Source organism: Leopardus geoffroyi, chromosome C1, assembly GCF_018350155.1.
Source record: "Leopardus geoffroyi isolate Oge1 chromosome C1, O.geoffroyi_Oge1_pat1.0, whole genome shotgun sequence".
In the NCBI taxonomy this organism is placed as follows: domain Eukaryota; kingdom Metazoa; phylum Chordata; class Mammalia; order Carnivora; family Felidae; genus Leopardus; species Leopardus geoffroyi.
The window spans coordinates 93,426,645-93,444,326 of NC_059328.1; the positions used below are offsets into that span (position 1 = coordinate 93,426,645).

General features: G+C 51.0%; 1 protein-coding gene across 1 annotated transcript; it reads left to right on the forward strand.

The window, feature by feature from the left end:
- Positions 1 to 8,327: 8,327 nt before the first annotated feature.
- GPR61 (G protein-coupled receptor 61) lies at positions 8,328 to 15,162 on the forward strand. Its single transcript, XM_045478565.1, has 4 exons — positions 8,328 to 8,423; positions 11,117 to 11,306; positions 11,546 to 13,774; positions 14,444 to 15,162. Exon 3 carries the CDS (start codon positions 12,164 to 12,166, stop codon positions 13,517 to 13,519), a length of 1,356 nt encoding a protein of 451 aa, XP_045334521.1. The 5' UTR covers positions 8,328 to 8,423; positions 11,117 to 11,306; positions 11,546 to 12,163; the 3' UTR covers positions 13,520 to 13,774; positions 14,444 to 15,162.
- Positions 15,163 to 17,682: the final 2,520 nt, after the last annotated feature.

Consider the following 17,682-nt stretch of genomic DNA (forward strand, 5'->3'; position numbering starts at 1 on the left):
AGAGAGATGGAAAGGGAAAGGTATTCACTGAGGCAAAGAAACAGAGAGGTGGGCAGCAGAGGCCCATGGTGAAGAGGTCCTGGGGCATGGAGAAGCCTAAGAACTGAGAGTGAATTCTTGAGAGATCAAAGAAGGGAAGCCAAATAAGAGACAGAAAAGTGAGAAATGGGGCCACGGGGAAGAAAGGGGATGGGACACAAAAAGTAGGATACACCCTGTGCTGGGTGGGGTCAGGCCCCAGGTGCCAGATCAGATGCCCCAAAGGGTAGGTGCTGGCCAGTGTGTCCAGGGGCCTGGTGTGAAATCATAGGCATCGAGAGAATGGCTGGGGTCAGAGAGGCACAGGGAACAGGGCTCATCTGGAGTTGGGCAAGGATCTTCCCCTAGAATCCGGGCTGTGAGCTCTGCTTTCTGGGGGTGAGGGCGCAGGTGGGGAACTGGAAGCAGAGGTCAGAGTAATGTGGGGGGGAGGAGAGGAGGCAGCTGCTGGAGAGTCTGGCGTGCAAAGGCCAGAGAGGGAGGGGATCTAGGCTTTCTGCAGTCTCCACGTTAGGCAGCCCAATCTGGCCCTGAGGCTTTTTGGGTAGCCTGGGCCTAGCGGGCGATACCCTTCAGGCAGCCTCCAGCCTTCTTACTGTTCACACAGTCATATACAGGTCAGTCAGATGGAGGCCCTTAGAGGGGTCTTTCTGAGGCCCAGCGGACCCTAGGAGGCCCTTCCTGCGTCTCTTGCCAGTCCTAGCACTGCATTTCTTCCTGACTGTGATTCCCAGAGGCATGACCGGTTTGCAGAGCAGAAGTGCCCTCTGCTATTTCCTGCACCTGCCCTCTGCCCCTGGGGCCCTGAATCTTTCAAGCTGTCAGGGCCCTGGAGAGAGAAGCCACTCAAGGACAACTGCTGACTCAGACTCAAACTCTAAGGCTGCAAAGGACCTTAGAGACATCTACAAGCCTATCCCAAGCCCTCAGTCGACACTGAGGCTCAGAGGAATTAGGAGAGTAGCCCCAAATGCACTGCTCACTTATGCAGATGCAGCCTCTGGACTCCAAGTTCAGTGCTCCTTCCAGGATGCCAGTCTGTCCGTCTCTTCCTAAGCACCTCCTAGGAGCAGGGGGGATTTTCTCTTAGAGGCTTGGTCCTCTTGCCTGAACCCCCAGCAGAGATTGTGGGAAGTCAAAGAGGTGAAAAGGTCAGGACTCAGGACAGCAAGTCCCCCAAGAAAGACAAAACGGGTGGGGATTTATTTCCAAGGTAGCAGCAGCCTGTCCCCTTGAGGTTTCAGTCTCTGTGGCCAACACTGCCCTCTTGTGGCTATTGGCCATCAGGGCAGCCTGGGGGAAGTTTCCTCCTTCCTGCCCAGGTCTTCACCATCCCAGGACCCCTGCCCCAGTGTGGGGCTGATTTAGACCCTGCAGGGCTACCCTTCCAGGCTAGGCCATCTGAGAGACCGAGCTTTCACCTACCATTCTCTAATATGGTCCTCAGGCTGACCATTGCCACCCTCTAAGGGGCCATCTCTCCAAATCCCTGAGGAGTCCTGGCCTTCCTTGGACTGAAAGGCATAAGAATTGAATTTAGGGAGGGTCCTGTATTTTGGTGGATCAGGAATCCATGGAGAGGACTTTGTAGAAAAGGAGAATGTCTGGGAAAAAGGCCACAGGGCCTGTATCCCTGTGCCTAGCAGCATCCAGCCTGCAGAAGGAAGGGTCAGGCTGCCTGAGGGTTCGGTGGGGCTGATGGGATCAGGGCCCCTCATTTAGCTGGGACTGACCCAGAAATGTAGAGTAAGGGTGCCCCCCACCCCAAGTCAGAAAGCAGGCACTGCTAGTGTGCTCTGTGGAGCCCAAGTTGGGAAACCCAGCCTAGCTCTTTGTTCTTAGGCCAGAGCGGAGGACCCAACTGTGAGCTGGCCGTCCAGCACAGGAATGAGCAGTGGGAGGTCCAGGGTGCCGTGTCCCTGCACATCAGGTCAGGCAATTTCTTATGACACCGCGAATCTAGATGGGAGGATTTCCAGGCACTCAAATTATCCTACCGCTCCACATTTTACCTCCTCCGCACGGAATGGACACACAGGTCACTCTGAGAGCCCCACCTGGGGCCATGAATGTCACATGGTCTCATTGCTTCGTCTCTGATCTCCCCTTTCCTCTGAGTTGACTCTGTTGTGTGTTCGAAGACACCATGTCCTTGGTGACCTGTATGTTTTCCCTCCTTCTGGGCCTGAATGACAAGGAAAATTCCCAGCCTTGAGTTCAACCCCTCACTCTGGAACTTGTGAGTTCAGTAAATACTTATTGACTGACTCACTGAAAAGACAGGAGACAGCACATCTGAGGTCCTTCATTTCCCTGTTCAAAACATTTTGCTGTGTTGGCCTTTCAGTCTGGCTTACCCACAGCCTGACCAATCTACCTCTCCATTCTCACTTCTTCCCTTCATGTGAATTATTTTTCAGTCAAACTGAACAAGTCACAGTACCCTGATATTCCCTAAACTTGCCTGTCCCCATGTTTTTTTTTTCTAGACCAACTCCTTTCTCCTTGACTCTTCTCTTCCTTGACCCCCTTCCTTTACTGCCAGTGAAAATTCAATGCTCCCCTTTAAGACCCATGCCACTTCCTTCATGAAGTCTGCCCAGATTTCCTGAGGGAGTGGTTCACTTTTTTTTTTTTTTTTTTTTCCCTTTAAATCTCCACAGCACTCAGATTCTCTCTGGAAGCTTATAACTTGCATCATCCCTATCTTAGATGGTAAGCACCAGAAGGGCAAGTTTTGTTTTCATCATTTTCATCATCATTGCATCATTTTCCTTTCATCCCTCTCACCCCCTACACAGACATTTTCATAGAGTAGGTACTCAATAAACACTTCTTGTATTGGGTGAAAGGGAGCTTGCAGTTTGGGCTGTTGGGAGCTGAAGGGGGTGGGGAGGGGGTGCTCCAAAGCTTTAGGAGACTATAGAGGTATGTTCAGAATGGGGAGGCCAGGACCTGAGTGCGGAAGTGAGTGGGGAGTCTAGGCATCCTCAAAACCTTGCTGGGGAGAACAGGGGACTGGGCAGGGTTAAAAGGGCACCGGGTGTTAGGGGAACCGCAGGTTGACCTCAGCATCAGGTCTGATGGACCCCAACTGGCTGCATCCTTAATGACAGGCCAAAAACAAAAAGGGAGGTAGGAATCTGGAGGCTTGGATTCTCATCTCCTTCACTGGTCAGCTGGGTAGCCTTGGGCAAGTTACTTCCCCTCTCTGGGCCTATTCATCTATAAAATAGGTACCTGGCCACCTATGACCCTTTGAGTTCTGCTATTCTGATTCCATGTCAAGGTTCTGAAGTAGAGGGGTGCTGATCAGTGGGGAGTTGTATATGCCCCCTCCCCCCAGGCCTGAGCACCAGGAATGACCCTAACTAGGTCCTGAACAGTGTTTCTCAGAGAAGGTGACAGAGCCCAAGTGGTAGCCTGGCTTAGAGGGCGTGGAGGTGGGTGGCAATAGTAGACGGTGTACCCAGTTCCGAGCAAGTCGAGTGCCCAGTTATCAGACCACAGGGAAGGGTTTTCAAGGATTCCCCTTCCTTTGTTATGCTTCCCTGTCCTCTTCCTTGCCACATCCCCATCCTCAGTAGATACAGATCTGGGATGTGAAGCCCAGCTGCTCAACTGTGTGGCTCTGAGAAAGTCAGTTAACCTCTCTGAGCTTCAGTTTCCACATTTATGAATGGAGTTACTTAAATCTAACTCAGAAGATTGTTGTGGAACTCTGTGAAAGTGTCCAGTACTGTGTCCCTGCTGGATCTCCCTTCCTGAGCCTGGAAAAGGGCAGTTGATACAGATTGCTTCACAGGCCACAGGGAAAATGGTTAATGGTGCCCTGTGGGTGCACTGGGGGTGGGATGGGGCTTTCAGAGGGTAGGCAGATGGTGGGGAGGTTGGATGGGAAGAACAGGGAGAGAGGCATTGCCCAAGCAATCCCTGACTGTTAGGAAGACCCACTCCCCCTGTAGACCTACTTATTGTATAGTTGTCAAGGACCCAGGAACTGTCTGTAGTTTTTCTTTGGGGGTCCAGCCTTGAGCCCCAACTGATGGAAGAAGGGTGGGCCATATGGGGAAGGCTCCCCTGTCTCCTAGCAGGCCTGGCCTGCACATGCACTGTGGGTGTTCCTGCCACTCTTTTGAGCCTGGTTCATCCAAGGCCCCCAGTTTCTAATCTGGTTGGGAAGGATTTATTTTTGGGTCCCTGTAACCTAGCAATGGGCTCACATGACCAGTGGCAGCTGCAGGCTGAATATACCGTTGGATCCTGGCTCCTGGCAGGGGGTGTAGGCCAGACTATGGGGGGAATAAAGGGAATGGAAAGGCTCTCACTCTGCTTTCGTCTTCAGCCCCTCAGCCTGGCCCCCAGATCGTGGGCACAGGGGTGGGTGCCCGGGGAGCAGGCATGGCTGGTGCTGGTACAGGGGATCTGGACAGCCAGCCATGGGCCACGGCGGGGAGGTCCCAGCTGTGAGCCTGCTGTCTGTGTGGGGAGAGCTGGGTGTCCATGTGGATGTGGGGGGTGCAGAGAAGATCCAATGCTGGCATCCTGGGGGGCAAGCCCAGGCTGGGGAGTGGGCGGCTGAACTGACAGTCCACGTTGTGGGATCTCAGGGACACCCCTGGTCGATGCTGGAATCCCAGCATTCAGCTTCTTCCCTTTGTTCCCTGTTAAATTGTTAATATCCCTGGGAGAGGGAACACATTAGCTGCTATCAGCGTGAGTGGATTTATCAGCCTCTTTCCTGAAAGCAGGTTTCAACAGAGGCAGAGAGAACGGAGGAGGGCCGTGGGTGCCACTAAGCAGGTGAGGAGTTACTGGGAGAGAGCTGTAGGCACATAAAAGGTATTTGATAGATATTTATTGACTAGGTGGATGGACAGATGAAAGGTACACTTGGTTCGCTTCCAGGTCTCCTCCTGAGGGAGCAGGAAAGGGCTGGGGGAGGCCGGGGAGCATAGGGCGGATGTGACCCTGTCAAGGGGTGCCGGTGGGCAAGGGTGAGTGGGACAGGGCCGCCCCAAGGAGCAAGTCTGGGATGGAGAAATTAGACCTTAGGACCAGGGAGCCCGTCACAATACTGAGGAGAGGGGTGCCGCTGCCCCCAGTGTAACAGGAGCCCATTTCTGGGCCTGCATGCGGCATGGTGGGCAGTGGATTTCTGACGTGGTCTGTGTGACCACCCCAGTTTCTCCACCTTGGTCTGCCCCATCTTCCATTGCGCTAAACTCTAAAAAGAAGGATTGGCAGGATGGGATGGTGGCAGGTAATGTCAATAGCTATTCCAAATGCTGATTTCGATCATTTAATGAGATACAGCATAAGAAGTGCCTCCGCAGGCCGGGCCCTCGAAAAGTGGTATCTCCACCACCATCATCATATCATCGCTGTTATTATTATTATTGTCATCAGCTGCCCCAGGGCCAGGACAGGAAGTTTTCCCTCCCTCCGTACTCCCAAACCAAAATGGCTTTCAGCAGCTGAGAGGATGCTCCAAGGTCCACTGCCTCCTTGGAACCACCTGTCCTAACAGCTCTCTGGGAGGGGCCTCAGGGCCTGGAGACTCTGCCCGCTGGCTGCCACACCAGTTGTTTGGCTAGCTCCCCCAAGCCTGAAAAGAAGGCTGTGTTTGTATTTCAGACTTCCTATCCCTATTCAATAAACTAGGGGTTGGGGGGGGGTGTTAAGAATTTGTGCCCATTTTAAACAATTTTTTTTAATGCTTACTTATTTTTGAGAGAGAGAGAGAGAGAGAGACAGAGCATGAGTAGGGGAGCGGCACAGAGAAGGAGACACAGAATCGGAAACAGGATCCAGGCTCTGAGCTGTCAGCACAGAGCCTGATGTGGGGCTCGAACTCATGAACTGTGACATCGTGCTCTGAGCCGAAGTCGGATGCTTAACCAACTGAGCCACCCAGGTGCCCCAATTTTTGCCCATTTTATAGATAGAAAAACTAAGGCACAGATGGTCAACTTACAGGCCAAGGTCTTACCACCAACCAATAGAGTAGAGCTCAGCTAGAACCAAGGTTTTCTTCCCAATCCAGTGCTCTTTCTATAATCCTGTTCTGATGAGCCTGAGTCTGCCCTGGTTCTTTCTCAATCCTTCGAAGGGGGCATTGGCTGGGCCCCTGTAGGAAGCATGTGGGTGCTGATTAGGTTTTACCTGATTGATCCCAGAGGGTTTGACTGATCTCAAGATGATCCTGCCAACATGTCAGCACAGGGTTTGATAAAAATCATTTGGCTGTCTACAGGTTTACATTTGATATTTTAATTTCATTTCCCTGTACTAAGGTATATGTAGTTTTGTTTTAGGCTGTTGCTTGAAAGGCAGTGGCCACTTCTATGGAATAGGCTTTAGGGCTTCAGCCCAGAGTCTCATGTTAGGTCTCCAGAGGGAGCACGGAGGAAAGAGTACATGTCTTGGCTCCAAACAGACCTGGGTTCAAATATTGGCTCTGGCACTTCCTATGTGTATGATCTGCGGAAAGTCACTTAACCTCTGGCGCCCTTTCCTCATCCATAAAGTAAGGGGAATAAAGGCTGCCTCATAGAACTTGTGTGGGGAGTGGAGGTACTGTATGTAAAGGACCTGGCACTCGTAAGAGCTCGAGAAATGGTGGGGGGGATACTGGCGATCACTGCTCCAGCTCTGGGATGGTCGGGGGCCTCTTTGCAGGTGACCTGGGGCCTGGGGCAGCCACCTTGCTCTCTCTGGGTTTTCTGGGTAATTAATTCATTGTTCTTATGGCTCTGTGGGTTAGGTCTGGTAAACAATTCCAGAACTCTCTTTCTTCCCTTTTGAGGACAAAAAGGAATTTCTGGATAGGCAAGTCTCTGGGCAGAGGGCTCTGGAGTAGGTTATCCTGTCTGAATTCCTGGTCCGATCTCATGTCTCTGCCATCTGTGGCTTTGGACAATCTCTTCACATCTCTGGGCCTCAGAAACATGGATGCTTTGTCCTGTAGGATGTCTTAGAGCTCTGCAATATTAGGATCCTATCCTTGGGTGTCAGTCATATACCTAAGGGAAGTGATCGCTTCTTCATAGTGGGAAGCCATCCTTCTCCATCTCACCTCCAAAGGCTTAACAACATGGCCTTGGACCCTCCATGGATAATGTACCCCAGCTCAGTCCAGTCCTATAAATCCAGATTAACCTGAGCCTTCCCTAGTCCCTGGTGCCCGCTTTATCTTCAGGGAGAAGCATTGTGGATCCCACCCCACCCCCCCATCCCCATAAGTTTTCACAGACCACACCAAAGAAATTTACAATCTAAGAAAACAATGGTAATTTGCCTGTTTGAGGGACAAATGCAGGGTTAGGACAAGGCCTTTAGCTCCCCTTCAAAACTGAATGTCTGGGGCACCTGTGTGGCTCAGTCGTTTGAGCGTCCGACTTCAGCTTGGGTCATGATCTCATGGTCCATGAGTTCGAGCCCCCACATTGGGCTCTGTGCTGAGGGCTCAGAGCCTGGAGCCTGCTTCTGATTCTGTGTCTCCCTCTCTCTCTGCCCCTCCCCTGCTCTTGCTCTGTCTCTCTCTCTCTTTCTCTCAAAAAAAAAAAAATGAAAACAAAACTGAATGTCACTCCTAAACCTATCCTTTGTACATATTTGGTATCTGCCAAAGAAGCCAGACCCTGAAGTCTTGGCCGCTGCCAGGCCTAACCCCGGCACCCTGTGTCTGCACTAACTGGCCTGCTAATAAGGGCATCTTTGTTCTAATGTCACACGGAAGCATGCAGTGGCACGGCTGTCAGGAGCCTCAGGATCATCTCTCCTATATTCTCTTTGAACAGGTAAGAAATCTATGGCCGGGAATGGCAAGTGACTTGCCCAAGGTCATACAACTAGTAAGTGTCAGAGCCAGGCCTTAAACCTGGATTTTCTATGAGCACTGGGTGTTGTATGCAAGCAATGAATCATGGGAATCAACTCCCGAAGCCAAGAATACACTGTAAACGCTGTCTGTTAGCTAACTTGACAATAAATTGTATTAAAAAAAATACAAAATGGATTTTTCTGATGCTAAATACCCTTTATACTTCATCAAGCTGGCCAGGAGTGTCTCCCCTGCCTACGGTCACCTAGTCCCACTAGAGTTTTGGGATGCCAGTCCAGCAGCCTGAGAGAAGTGAGGGGGATTGGAACCACCCCTGGGTGTCTTCCCTGGGGGCACTGGTGCCTGGCTCCTTGCTTCAGAAGTGGCTCCAAGGGGCTGGGTGGGAAGCAGGAGGCCATTAGGACCCAGAAGCTCGTGGAGCATCTTGCTCTGCCGGCTGCCTCTCACTGCTCACTGCAGTGGTTCAGGCTTCAGCAGCCTTGGAGAAGCATCAGCTGAGAGGAGCTATCACATGGGAGCCGGGAGCTGCTCAGCAAAGGTAGGAGTTGCCGACTAGGCCAGGAATGGGGGCCAGTCCGATGGCCTGATGGTGAGTGCTGAGGTACTCTGCAGGAGGGTAGCTCTGTGTCCCAGGGACCAGCCCACCCAGCCCACCCTACCTTATGGTGGGCAGTTTTGTCAAGGGATGGGCTCCCAGGTATCTCAAAGGCAGTATTGGGGTGTGGGCATGTCTGAAGCCTAGAGATTGGGGTTGATCTCCTGCCAGCGGGAGTACCCACATCCCACGGGCAGACAGGGTTCCCCATCTGTCTTGCTCCATGTCATAGAGATGGGTACCCCACATCCTAGGAGTGGGTCCCTTGATATCTACGCTCATGGGCAACTCTGTGTCCTGGGCGTGGGCAACTCTGCTGGGGAGAGGTGTGGTAGCCCCCTGGAAATCTCCCCTGGCTTACGAGGGGGCATGCTCTTGTCTGAAGAAAGGCTGGGCTCGGGTTCTTGAGGTGGAAGCTCTGTATTTGGGAAACAGGTGCATGCGAATCCCAACGACACCTCTGTGGCCTTGGGCTCGGCACTTATGCACATCTTGCATCCTGAAACAAGGATATTTGTAACTTGACCATGCCCTTGCTGGGAGACCAGACTTTAGCCCCTGTGGTGGCAAAGCCTGCCAGGTACTGAGAGGTGCTGGAGGTGAGGGAGGGCTTGCTGGAAGGAAGCAGTGGGAAGATGAGAGCATGTGAGAAGGCATGATGATGTGAGCTAGGGGTGGAGTGAGGCTCTCTGGGCTTCCCCTCTGACACCGTCATGCACAACCCTCTCATCCCCAACGCCCCCCCCCCCCCCATCAGTGAGAAGGGTGCTGGGGAGCAGGAATGTTGGTCCATCTGTTAGGAGGTAAATTGGAATCCTGGTATTTAGGAGTCAGTGTGGAGATACCGGCAAGGCCGAGGGGGCTATGGAAATGAGAAACGTCCAATACCTTCTTGCCTAGGGCTCCATCATGGCTGCACAGAACCCCCTCCATCTCCACGTGGATACCATGTCTGCTTCCCTCAGTCTGGGACCCTGGGTGCACCTTGCTGGCAGACTCTTGATGTCCATGCAGACACGGAGGCCTATCCTTCAGCTCCCAGGGCCTCAGAGCCACATCTTCTGGGCCCCACTCCCAGGTGGAAGGGACGAAGAAGTCACGGCCTGGAGAGTAAGGGGCAAGGACACCTCCCCTAGCGTTGCTCTCTGCATTTTTTTCTGTCAGACTGTCTTGTGAGAAGCTGATGTCTCCACTTTTGAGCCCTCTCTTCACCTTCTCTGTAGACCCTGAGCCTATGTGGCCATTTTAATTGTGAAACGAGCTTTCTGTTATCCCTGGGGAAAGGCATCTCTCTAGGCAATTGTCCAAAGTTAGGGCTGCCCCCAGTCCAGGAGCCCAGGTTACCCTTTCCAAAGCAGAGTCCCCTGGCTGGCACATAGTTGATCTACTGAGTGTATTTGGGAGTATGTACTCAGGGGCAGGGATTTAACAGAGAAGTTTGAGTTTGATATAATTGACAAAGTTATATTGAGTACTTATTGCATGCATTAGTGCAAGGTTGGTGGTAATGCCAAAACCCAAGGGTGGTTGTAAGGCTGTAACTATGGAGAGGGAATGGGGCCTGTCTGCCTTACATGGTCCACTTCATTACAGTCAGAGAAATGATGTTGTTTTTTTTTTTTAAGTTTATTTATTTTGAGAGAGAGAGAGAGAGGGAGGGAGGGAGAGAATCCCAAGCAGGCTCTGCACTATCAGTGCAGAGCCTGATGCAGGGCTCGAAATTACAAACCACGAGATCATGCCCTGAGCTGAAGTCACGACTGAGCCACCCAGATGCCCCACGATGGGTTTTTTAATCGAGCAACCACAAGGCCCTTTATAGCCCAGGAACTCACAGAGTCATTAAGTGTTGTCAGATATGGGAATCTTGGCGGTCGTCCAGTTCGACCTTCCCATTTTACAGATGAAGAAACTGATCCATGGAACTTGTGACTTGTCTACAGACAGCCCATCAGACTTGGCATGTCCATAGTTTGCCTCTAATTTGCATACCTTCACACATTATACTGAGAGACTGTAAGAATAGGATATGGAAATGAAAATAATTTATAATTGCATTATTATTTCAATTATATGCAAACTTAATATGGATAATGAGACACATAAAACATTTGACCTGCCCTTTGATCAGGAGAAATGAGGGACGCTGAAACCCCAGACTTCGTCCTCTCCCAATTTCCTTCAGTTGCCTTCTCTGCTTTATGCTCCCCTATTTCCATGATAACAGTGACCTACCCTCTCTCACCCCTGTGCCCCTCTTAGACACCTACTCCTCCCTCCTTACTCTGGATTCTGCTAACAGTCCAGGACCAGGAGGACTCTGGGCCAGGGATCTGCTCCAGTGATCAGAGACCTGGGACCTGGGGAGTGTGAGGTTGGGAGCATTTCGTCTCCCATCTGCAGGGGCACAGTGGCCTTGAGAAGCTAATGAGTGGGTGAGGAAGGGCAGCTGTCAAGTGACTTACCCCTTCTGGCTCGGGGGGCAGTGGAGGCTGGATGAGCTGACATCCCAGCTTCCTTCCAGCTGGGACATTTTGTTTTCACTGTTCCTTTTCAACACTCCCCAAATGGCAACTCTGTGTCTTGGGGGGTGGTGATGTCACAGGAGACTAAAGCAAGGTCCTTCCCCCTTTCAGGTGATCTCTTCCAAATGGGAGCCCCAGAACACTGACAGACATTTTTAGAGGTGGTTCAAGTTCAACGACTATTCATCGAATGCCTACTGCGTTCCAGCCGCCGTGGGGGGCACCGTCTGGTGGGTAGAGTACTGGCCCTGGAGCCCGAGTGCTTGGGCTGCGGGTACACATGCAGACCTTGCCACTTTTGGTAATTATTTCCCCTCTCTAGGCCTGTTTCATCAATTGCAAAATGGGGATAAGAATAACATCTACCTCATAGGTTGTGTGAGGATTAAAATGAGTTTATTTACGTACAGTGCTTAGAACAGGGTTTGGCATGTGGAAAGCACCATGTAAATATTATGCTTATTGGTAGTATTGTTATGAAGTCTCACCGGACCCTCCAAACACAGTTGTGAAGTAGATATTATTCTCTTCATTTTACAGATGTCTTTGTGAGGAAACTGAAGTTCACAAGAGTCACAGAGTTAGCAATTCCCAGACCTGAAACTGGAAACAGATCCTGTGTCCCTTCTACTCCCCAACAGCTCCTGCCATTTGGAGAGTCAAGAAATCGGGAAATTTACATAAGCAACTTTAAAACTGGGGCACTATCCTGGACCTCAGCGGGACCCCGGGAGAGGGAGAAAGAGGATTTAGAATCTCTGGATAACAATCCCTGAGAGGGGAGAAGGGTATGGAGAACAGAGGAAAGGAAAAGAAACAAGGAGCCCGAGACCACTCAGAAGGTGGAGTGTTGAGTGAGTGAGGCTCCAGCATCTCTCACATCTCCTGCTTCTTCGACGTCACCAAGGTGGACCAGAGCCACCACCTTCCAGAAAGGAGAGATGAGCTTCTGAGCCCTCCGTTCCCTATGCACAGTCTGACCTGGGAGGCTGGCGGTGAGAGCCTGTCCAGGAGGCTCCAGCAGGAGGCGCCCTCCCCCCCCATCCCCACACACCAAATTGGGAAGCCTGGGCCTGGGCTGGCCATCCCAGGGTCACTGGACTAGGATGGGGGATGGGCCTGTGACGGGAGGTGCCCTGGGTGTCCTCTTCCGGCCCCATGGAGTCCTCTCCCATCCCCCAGTCATCAGGGAACTCTTCCACTCTGGGGAGGGTCCCTCAAACGCCAGGTCCCTCTACTGCCAGTGGGGTCCCAGAGGTGGGGCTGCGGGACGTGGCCTCAGAATCTGTGGCCCTCTTCTTCATGCTCCTGCTGGACTTGATCGCTGTGGCTGGCAACGCCGCTGTGATGGCTGTTATCGCCAAGACACCTGCCCTCCGAAAATTCGTCTTCGTCTTCCACCTGTGCCTGGTGGACCTGTTGGCTGCCCTGACCCTCATGCCCCTGGCCATGCTCTCCAGCTCTGCCCTCTTTGACCATGACCTCTTTGGGGAGGTTGCCTGCCGCCTCTACTTGTTCCTGAGCATATGCTTCGTAAGCCTGGCCATTCTCTCGGTGTCGGCCATCAACGTGGAGCGCTACTATTACGTTGTCCACCCCATGCGCTACGAGGTGCGCATGACGCTGGGGCTGGTGGCCTCTGTGCTGGTGGGTGTGTGGGTGAAAGCCTTGGCCATGGCTTCTGTGCCAGTGTTGGGAAGGGTCTCCCGGGAGGAGGGAGCGCCCAGCACCCCCCCAGGCTGCTCACTCCAATGGAGCCACAGTGCCTACTGCCAGCTTTTCGTGGTGGTCTTTGCTGCCCTTTACTTTTTGTTGCCTCTGCTCCTTATCCTTGTGGTTTACTGCAGCATGTTCCGAGTAGCTCGAGTGGCTGCCATGCAGCACGGACCGCTGCCCACGTGGATGGAGACGCCCCGGCAACGCTCCGAGTCTCTCAGCAGCCGCTCCACCATGGTCACCAGCTCGGGGGCTCCCCAGACCACTCCGCACCGGACGTTCGGGGGAGGGAAGGCTGCGGTGGTCCTCCTAGCTGTGGGGGGACAGTTCCTGCTCTGTTGGTTGCCCTACTTTTCTTTCCACCTCTACGTGGCCCTGAGTGCTCAGCCCATTTCGACCGGGCAGGTGGAGAACGTGGTGACCTGGATCGGCTACTTCTGCTTCACTTCCAACCCTTTCTTCTACGGATGTCTCAACCGGCAGATCCGGGGCGAGCTCAGCAAGCAGTTTGTCTGCTTCTTCAAGCCAGCTCCGGAGGAGGAGCTGAGGCTACCTAGCCGGGAGGGCTCCATTGAGGAGAACTTCCTGCAGTTCCTTCAGGGTACTGGCTGTCCCTCCGAGTCCTGGGTTTCCCGACCAGTACCCAGCCCCAAGCAGGAGCCACCCGCCGTTGACTTTCGAATTCCAGGCCAGATAGCTGAGGAGACCTCGGAGTTCCTGGAGCAACAACTCACCAGCGACATCATCATGTCGGACAGCTACCTCCGGCCTGCCCCCTCACCTCGACTGGAATCCTGATGGGCTTCTGGACACTTGGAGGGAGATGGGGCTGGGGCCATTGATGACTGAAGGAACATCTTGTGGGATCACCTTTTCCCAGCTAGCAGGGGCTGGGGCTGGGGTCTCTGCACACAGCTTTTGCTTAGCTTTTTCTGGGTCAGGAACAATGCCAACAGGATGAACGTGTGGCAAAAGCCTTGGACATGGCTCTGATCCTTGACTACTGGGGGAGGGAACCTGGTGAGATGGTAATGAGAATAAACGGTCACCAAGGTGAGATAATGCCTTTCAACCAGTGAACTTTCCATGCCTCAGGAAGCAGGGAAACTCTCGAAGGGTAGGAGTTGGAGGGTATAGAGCAGCAGGCCAGGTTTGGAGTTAAACTGGGGGTCCTTTAGGATATTTCATCTTTCAGTGCAATTGTCCAGGGCAGTAACTGCACTCAGGCAAGGTAAGAAAATCTTTGTCTTCTCCTTTCCTTGCTAGGTTTAAGAAGAACGAAATAAAGTACAGCCAAATGTTTCCATTTGAGTTAATGGCTCTTTTTCTAGTTTTAGACCTGAGGGCCAGCTGGATTTATTCCTTTCCTGAGTTTGGCCAGAAGCAAGGGGGAAATAGCAGCCAGGGTACAGAGAGTAGAAGGCAGGAAAGCTGACTGCAGCTCTCTCCCACCCTCGAGGAAGAGCCCTTCTGTTCTATTCTTCTGTCGCTCTACTTCACATGGGAGATCAAGCTTGGGGCTTGATCTCAGCAAAGGCAAGGATATGACAGGATGGCTCTTTCTCCTCATTTTTTTAGAATGAAGAAGTGGAAAGATTGGGAGTTGGATGGCTGAAGGTGGGGGTTAGCATTTGAATGGCTAAGATGGTTGGATACAGAGAGGCCAGATAATCACCTTGACCAATAAAACTGTAAATTTTTTTTTTTTTTTTCCCTTTCTAGGATTGGCCTCCCTGATCTCTCTCCTCATGGCAGTGACCCACCTCCAGCCCCCTGGACAATCGGGTACAAGAGACTAAGGTTGGGAATGGGAAAGGTGGGGTTTCCATGGTCCATTAAATGCCTCCCTTCTCCCATTCATCGCTCTCAAAATTAGCTTCAGTGACAAAAGACTTAAATCTCTCTCCTACCCGAAGCCCTGGGTTGGAGAGAGGGCACAAGAGTTGGGTTCAGCTGTTTACTGATTGAGACTATAGGAACTTGGTGGTGGTATTTTCAAGCAGGGGGAATAGTTGAAAATTGGACAGGACACTCATCTGGGACTACCTGTCCATCCACTTCCCTCTGTTGAATCAAATAACACTAAAGGATTGAGGCAGGACCAGAGGGTGGTTTGATCTGTATTTGAACAAATTCCTGACTCATTGAACATTAAAGGGTAAGATGGGCTGGTGGGAGTGGGCCCTTTGAATGGCCAATAAATAATTTTTATTATAAAAAGTTATACTGATATCAACATTTCCTATTTTAGTCCAATTCAGTACATAATAGTTGAATACCCAGTATTCTCTGGGACCCACACAGAGTCACTGCCTTTGAGGAGTTCATAGTCTAATTTGATCAGGCACCTTGTATTTTTACAGAGCATTTATATCTGGTAAAAAACTAAAGAATGTTGGAGAAATATATTAAAGAACACATTGCAGTTCAGTCCACTGCAGCAAGATACTTACATGGAAACTTCCTGTGGGCTGTGGAAAGTGTGAGGGTTGTAAATGAAACCCTAGTTGAGGAAAATAATTTACTTACTGAGACTGAGCAAATCTCCCTTTAGATCTAGGAAAATTTACAGGTTTCTGTCTTCCTACCACCAGACTTACTCTAGTCTAGGACCCATTACACTGAGGAAATCCCTTAGATAGTATATATACCAAGGAGAATCTTTTGTGACTGAAAAACAAGTTCTCCTCGCTTTCCTCCCTTTTAAGATAAACCTGTTAAGGGAGGAACCTCATTCCTAGATAACAAGAAAAAACCTCTTCAAACATCATTGATCAGCTAGTAGGCCCTAAGCATTGCCAGCAGGTGGCAGTGTGAGTCCAATGGAAACAGGAAAGGTGTGTGTTGGGGAGGGGGGCTGTGGGGAGAGGGAATGGGGAGAGGGGAGGACATTAAACATTGCCTGGCAGCCATTTTGTTAATTTATTTTTCCTTTTCCTTTGACTTTGCCCTCCAACCCTTCCTTCAAATATATCAAAAAAGAATTTTAAGTGCAAGGATATCTCTAATTCAGGCTGAAATCTGACACTGTGATCTCACTGGCATTTATTACAGAATTTGACACATGCTGGTTCATTTGCCATTTATTTTTCCCTGCTTGAGTGGATCATGAAGGAAACAAATATTTCTCTTCTATTATGCTGAGAATTCTCCCAACAATTTCTGCCATGACCACCTTCCAGTTGTTTTCTAGTTACCAGGATCGCTTGGTAAAGTTGGCTATGTAATCCTTGACTGTGCAAGCTGTTCCTGGACCAAATTTGACTTCTCTAGTCAGCTCAAGAATCAACAGGTTGAGACAACTTTCCTGTTAGTTACTTTTCCTGCACCCCAGTGGTGTTGGGGTAACCCTCAAGCCTAGATGAAAACCTTGTGTCATCAGGTCTCCCCAAGTAACATCTTATAGTGGCATGGTAGAAAAGGGGTGAGTTTGGAGGCAGACATCTACTTACTCACTGTGTGACCTTGGGAAAGATGCTTAATTTCTCTGAGCCTATTTCTTCATCTGTAAAATGGGGGTAACATTACCTACCTCACAGGGTTGTTGTGAGGATTAAAAGAGATGACCATGTGGAAGCACCTAGCCATACCTGGCAAATAGGTACTCAATAAATATTGGTTTTTCTTCCCTTTCCTCTTGCCCTATTCCCCCATAAGTATTGATTATGAGAAAGCCATCCCTTTTATTCTAACAGTCATTTGGGAATGAGTAGGAGGCTTTTTAAACTTTGAAGAACCTGCATTACTAAATTATAGTGGATGAAGTTGTTTATTGTGGCTCTCAAGAAATCCCCCCAGTTAATGAATCATCACCACAGAGAACTTTCTGTTGGGGCCTTATCTTCTAAGGTTTAAATTCTATTAAGGAAATAGTGTTTAATCCCAGGGGAAAGTTTGGGGGACTACGAGAGTTTTCCTCTCTAGAATGTGTGATGAGAGTATTTGTGCAGCTATTTGGTAGTAAGGGTGAGTTAGGACCACTTTCACGGTAGTACCCAGAATTAGGAGTGAAAGGGCTGAGTCTCCAGCTTTTGCAGTGGATTTATTTTCAGGTGATGAGAGAGCTGAGAAACAAATCTACTAGAACTTCCCTTTTTGTGTGATACTACAACGGGAAATTTTAGTAGGAGTTTCGCAGGATGCACTGGTTTGTTTCGGGGTGTGGGACTGAGGCTAACTGATTTTGGTAGAAGTCCGAAGCCCCTTAACGCAGGATCATCTATCGGCACTAAAACTGGCTTTTATTGGAGAAAGGCGGCATGGAAATTTTTTGGAGGAACTACACGCTTACCTTTCAGGTAACAGAGTATCTTGGCGATTTCAAGTGGCCTTTTGCCAACATAGTCGCTTGGCAACTCGTAGCTAACGGCACAAGGACCAAGGTACACTTTGAGAGCAGGAAGCGGTGGGCCAAAGGAGGGCAGAAAGGGATCGCTAAGGTCCCAGGCACGGTCAGTCTTACAGACCTCAGATTTGAAGCGTGGCCGGGCCCCAGGCTCTGCAGTTTGTTCTCATCCCGTAGATCGGGCTGAGACAACCCTGGCAGAGAAAGTTTCCTACACTTGGGAAGGGGCTCCGGGTCTCCATAGCCAGAGATCAAAGGGGCTTTCCGACCAGTGAGAAATCCCCAGCAGAAATTCCGGCGCGGGCTGTGGCCTCTTAATTTGGGACCCTCCCCACCTCCAATCCAAAGCCTGCTGTGTGACCTCAGGAGGGTGCCACGAACGGGAGAAGCCAGTCCCTGGTTTTCCTCCATTTATCCAAATAAGGCAGCCGAAAAGGAGAAGAGGCACTAAGGTCGAGCGGCGTAACAGAAGCTCGATCAGACCTGGCTACTCCGCGGAAACGCCGCTCTGCCTCACCGGCCCTCTCCCCGTACTTCCGCTTTTCGTTGCTCCTCCTCTACCCCAGCTGGACAGGTTTGAGCAGTAACCGTCGCGGGGCGTTTCCGGAAGTGTCGT

What these genes read in the sequence shown, in the direction of transcription:
- GPR61 (XM_045478565.1), top strand. Translation starts at nt 12,164, where the DNA reads ATGGAGTCCTCTCCCATCCCCCAGTCATCAGGGAACTCTTCCACTCTG.